The sequence below is a fragment of the Tupaia chinensis genome, unplaced genomic scaffold, assembly GCF_000334495.1.
Source record: "Tupaia chinensis unplaced genomic scaffold, TupChi_1.0 Scaffold000074_1, whole genome shotgun sequence".
NCBI classification, from domain to species: Eukaryota; Metazoa; Chordata; class Mammalia; order Scandentia; family Tupaiidae; genus Tupaia; species Tupaia belangeri.
The window spans coordinates 2,487,366-2,492,853 of NW_006159534.1; the positions used below are offsets into that span (position 1 = coordinate 2,487,366).

General features: G+C 44.0%; 1 protein-coding gene across 1 annotated transcript; it reads left to right on the forward strand.

Annotated features, from left to right (window-relative positions):
* The first annotated feature begins 2,403 nt into the window (after positions 1–2,403).
* Positions 2,404–2,650, forward strand: LOC102492902 (MICOS complex subunit MIC10-like). The gene is made up of 2 exons (XM_027768089.1): positions 2,404–2,467; positions 2,514–2,650. Exons 1-2 carry the CDS (start codon positions 2,404–2,406, stop codon positions 2,648–2,650), a joined length of 201 nt encoding a protein of 66 aa, XP_027623890.1.
* The last annotated feature ends 2,838 nt before the right edge of the window (positions 2,651–5,488 follow it).

Sequence of the window (5,488 nt, forward strand, 5' to 3'; positions counted from 1 at the left end):
ACAAATATGTGTCCTGCATTAGCAGAAAACAAAAAGAAATTACTTTTTTGGAAATTACTACTGTAAACTCTTGAAATCCAAATTATTTAAATTATCCTTTCAAGAAAAAAAAAAAGCATCCACTATATGCCAAATACTGTTCCAGACACTAAGAGAGAAGAAGCAAAACAGACAAAATCTCTACTTTCTTAGCATTCACCATGAAGAGGGAACCTAGGCCTTAACAATCTTACAAATAACTCTATGTTTGCAAACTTTAATAAGAATTATAAGAAATGTGTGGGGTGGTATATATTAGTAAGGAGAACTTAAGTTAAATTGGACATGGGTGTCTGCAATATTTTAGTCAAAATTTGAAGGATGAATGGGAAGAACAGTAGTATAAACGATGAACTTCACATCCAAAGTCCCTGTGGTGGAAAAGAGCGTGGTGCCTCAAAAAAACTGAAAAAAGACTAGTAAATCTGAAGTACAGTGACTTAGAAGGAAGGTGAGACAAGATGAACGGAAGGGAGGGTGTTATGGTTTGGATAATGGTTTGTCTTTCATGCAATTTTTTTTTGGAATTTGGTGTTGGGAGGTAGTGAAGCCCACTGGTGATGATTCCATCATGGCGAGTGTGTCATGGAGGCATCTCTCTCATGAACAGATTAACAATCTCTTGAGACCTGGTGAGTTCTAGCTCTCATGATGAGGTTAGTTTCCTTTAGAGCTCACTTGTTACAAAAGAGAACTTCTCACAGCTAGCTTTCTCTTGCACCCACCTGCTAACCTCTACGCTTCCATAGGCCATGTAGTAGGCTGATCTGGTGCCAGGCCTATGCCTTTGAATTTTCTAGCCAGCAGAATAGTGAGTCAGTAAACCCCTATTTCTTTACAAACCACCCAGTCTTAGGTAACTAGCAATGTAATAATGGACTGAGACAGAAGGCAAGGACCAGATCCAGGCCATGGTAATGATTCTCGATTCTATCACATGTGTCAAAGGAAGCATCAGAGGGTTTTAAGAAGAAAGGCATAATCAGATTTATGGTTTTTTGTTTGTTTGATTTTGGCTGTAGGGCATGTATGCTTGTCAGAGAGAGATACAAGAGAAACCGTGAGAGGGAAAGAGAGCCAGAGACAGTGAGAGGGAAAGTGAGAAATCATCTCTCAGGGGGAATGACCATGCCGTAATCCCTCCTCCTCCATTCTCCTCCTGGGGTTTTGGGCATGCACGGATACATGCCTGATGTGAGCCTCAAGCTGCCAGATCCAGGACTCAAACTGTGGTTGGTCATATGGGAGTCCAGCACCTTAACTACCACACCACCTGCTGGCCCTAATCAGGTTATGTTTTACATTTTTAATAACTATTTATTTAATTTTATTTATTAATTGATTTATTTTAATTTAACCAGAGAGAGACAGAGAGAGAAAGAGAGAGAAAAAGTGAGAGAGCAAGCCACCAGGTCCAGGACTCGAACCATGGTTGGCCATGTGGAAGTGTCCAGCACCTTATCTACCACGCCACCTACTGTTCCCCCAGGTTTGTGTTTTAAAAGATGATCTTGGGCCTGGCTTCTATGGCATAGCTGGTAGCATACTGGATTGTGGAGATACAAACCACATGCCAGCCACAGTTTGAGTCCCTGGCTTGGTTGGCCTGAAAACACTCCAGGCATGGGCTTTTGTGCCTAGAACCCTGTACACTAGAGCAAGGGTCCTCAACCCCCTGCTGAGGTACTCTGAGGGGGGTACTGATTTGTTCCTGCTAGGAACAAGACTACACAACAGGAGGTGAGCAGTGGGCAAACCAGCAAAGCTTTCTTTGTACTTACAGCCACTCCCCATCACTCACACTACTGCCTAGGCTCCGCCTGCTGTCAAATCAGCAGTCGCATTAGATTCAAATAGGAGGGGAACCCCAGCCCCATTGTGAACTGTGTCTGCAGAAGATCTAAGTTATATGCTCCTATGAGAGTCTAATGTTTGATGACCTGAGGTGGAACTGAGGTAGTGATGCTAGTACTGGGTAGCAGCTGCAAATACTGCATGACAGTGAGTTGTCTAATGATTTCATTATATATCACAATGTAATCATAATAGAAATACAGTGCACAATAGATGTCACTCACTTGAATCATCCCATAAACCATCCGCCCACCACAGTCTGTGGAAAAATTGTCTTCCGTGAAACTGGTCCCTGGTGCCTAGAAGGTTGGGGACCAGTGCATGAGGACTAGAGAAAGGGGATCATGCTGTCACTGAGCCCTGTGCCAGGTTCTTTTCTCTGTCCTTTCTCTCATGTACACATCTGCTCAGTCATAAACTTCAAAATAAATAAATAAATAAATAAAAGACTTGCCGGGAGTCAGAGCATGGGCTAGGTCTTCAGGAAAGCTAGAAATGTGGGCGGGGATCATGTCGCAGTCAGAGCTCGGCCAGGAGTGGGCCCGCTGCATGGCGGATGTGGTTGTAAAATCAGTACAGGTTTTGGATTAGGAATGTTTTCTCACTTACCTTCTTTAAAAGAAGAATGTGGCCATTGGCCTTGGGTTCTGGCAGGGAGTTGGGGGTGGCCTACTCCAACTGTCAGCCTGATTTTCAGGCTCCATATCTTCTACATGGAAAATATGCCAAAGTATGTACGAAAGAGCAGGAACAGTGACTCACACCCGAGAACATCCCTGTGGGGGGAAGAGAGATCACATTTATTCCTCAGGAATACTAAAGTGTCCTAGAGTAAGCCACACTCTTCTGGTACAATGCTATCAGTAACGGTTTACATTCCGGCACGCCACTTATGATTTTGAGACCAAGTATGCTTTTATGTTTTGTATATTTGTTTTGTAAGGAGCTGATCTTAAAGGAAATAAATTAAACAAAAATGGGGGGGAAGTGTTTCTGATTGTTGTGTGGACGATGGAGTAGGGCCAGAAGTGGGGAGACAATTTAGGAAACCATGTTCATAGTTGAGGTGAGAGAAAAATGTTGCCGGGCTACAGAGGCAGGAAGACATGAACAGATTTAAGAGGTGGTTTGGAGGTAGAGTCAACAAGTTTCTTTGCAGAGGAGTATGAACAAGAAATCATCCTTGACTGTAGAGCGCTGAATTGTTTAGGTTCCAGTTCAAATTATCTGGACAAAACCACTTGCTCAGCAGTGGAGCTGCCCCTGAGACTCCGTTCCAGTGCTCTCAGGGATATGCTACTGAGCAAGACCCAACCCTCAACTCCTGTGCATGTGGAAAATGAGCTTTTATTTTAGTGCGTACTCTCCTGGGGCTATGTGGCCCATTTCCGGATTTCAGGAAGTGAGCAAACGAAATTTTGTTTGTTTGTTTTTTGGAGAGGTTTTTGCTATAGGGCGCATGCGCTCACCGGACAGAGAGAGAGAGACAGAGAGACAGAAAGCGAGAAATCACACCACCACCACCCCACAGGGGAGATGGCCACGCCGCAATCCCTTCTCCTCCATTCTCCTCTTGGGATCTTGGGCACGCACGCACACGCGCCCGGCGTGAGTTTTAAGCCACCGGGTCCGGGACTTTAACCATGGTCGACTACATGGGAGTCCAGCGACATAGCCATTACGCTAACTGCTGGTCCCTGTTTGTTTGTTTTTAAACTGTCATCAGAATGCAGCTTTCAAAGATACAGGCAGCAGAAGCAGGAAATGATTAATGTTTTTCTTAATTAAGTAGGTAGTTGCCTGCTTGGTGTCGCCTCCCCTTCTTTTCTTCTTCCTTGACATTCTAGCAAGAACCCATAGGAGTTATCTTCAGAATACACCTGCCCTGTCTATACTTCTTACACACTCCCAGTCACAACTGACACACTCCCCCTATAGACACACCCTTCTCCTAACTCCCTGGGCCTAACCGACTCTTATGATTTTATTCTTCCCTCCTTCTACCCTGACCCTGGCTCTCGATGAAGGTGGAGAGATGTAAGATGGACCGTGATGAAAACTGGTGAGAAGGACATGCTGGGCTTCCCTAACTGGTTTTTCCTAATACCAATCTGTCACGCAAAGAAGAGGATCTCTTAGCGTCAAGACAAAGTGACTGTTTTAAATGTCCAAGTTAGAGGCTTTTCGGGGCTCATGGAGGTGTCTTATGAAGTGGGGAGGGGTTTTGCCTCAGAGACTTGTACCCTGATGTCAGGAACACCACCAAAAACAAGGTACGTCTGCTCTAATCTCTCACCTTCTCTGACTTCTCAACCATGTTTATTTAAAGAGACGAAAATCATATGTTCCAAGGTTGGTAATAGTTCCCACCCAGTGATGAGATAGGGGCTTATTTTTTGTGCTTCTTTATACTCTTCTGTATTTACAAAATTCTCTACTGTCAGGGTGTATTAATTTGATAACTGGGGTCAGACAGTAGCACAGCAGTAAAATGCGAGCTCTGCAAAGCAATCCCACATGGGAAAGCTTCCAGTTCTAGTCTGGAGACCTCCTTCAGTATGCTGAGCACACACTCCATGATCCAGGGTGGGCGAAAGGCAGCAGCGGGTGGATCACAGTGTTACCTCCCTATTGGGGATGCTGCATGTTGTCTCTCTCTCTCTCATTCTGCCTCTCCTTCTCTTTGCACACACTCCATGATCCAGGGTGGGCGAAAGGCAGCAGCGGGTGGATCACAGTGTTACCTCCCTATTGGGGGTGCTGCATGTTGTCTCTCTCTCTCATTCTGCCTCTACTTCTCTTTGTCTCTTTTGATCATGGAAGAAATAACATAAAGAGATGTAAAAAGTTGATAATTAGGGCCAGCCAGTAGCATGTGGTTAAGGCAGCTGGATCCCATATGACTGATTGAGCTGTTTGAGTCCCAGACTTGGTTTGAAAAACACGTCAGGTGCATGTGCATGATTTCCCAAAATTCCAAGAGGAGAACGGAGGAGAAGAAATTGCAGTGTGGCCATCCCCTCAAGGAGTGATTTTTCTCTCTCTCTCTTTCTTTCTCTCTCTCTCTCTCTTTTTTTTTTCTTTGAGAAAAATATTTTTACTATAGGGCATGTGTTCTTGCTGGAGAGACAGAGCAACAGAAAGTGAGAAATCACCCTCTGGGGGGATGGCCACATCACAATCCCTTCTCTGTTCTCCTCTTGGAATTTTGGGCATGCACGCACATGCACCTGGCGTGAGTGCTGCCAGGTTCAAGATTCAAACTGCAGTCAACTATGTGGGAGTCTAGCAATGTAACCATTATGCCATCTGCTGATCCTGATTTCTCACTTTCTCTCTCTCTCTATCTGCCTCGCTCCCTCCAGCACAAGCGCCCTGTAGCAACAATTAAAAAAAAAAAAAGAAAGAAAAAAAGATAATTAAAAAAAAAACTAAAAATTAAACTTCTCTAGGCTAGGAATTTTTTAATTGGATATATTTGCAATTGAAAAGAATAACACAAGACATTTATGTAACCCAGTACATAAGACTTTGGGATTCTATTGATATATATATTTTTTTTTTTTTGAGAGGTTTTTGGTGTAGGGCGCCTGCC

What these genes read in the sequence shown, in the direction of transcription:
- LOC102492902 (XM_027768089.1), top strand. Translation starts at nt 2,404, where the DNA reads ATGTCGCAGTCAGAGCTCGGCCAGGAGTGGGCCCGCTGCATGGCGGAT. An exon ending in GGATGTGGTTGTAAAATCAG is followed by an intron (nt 2,468 to 2,513) that starts TACAGGTTTTGG and finishes CCTTCTTTAAAA; the next exon opens with GAAGAATGTGGCCATTGGCC.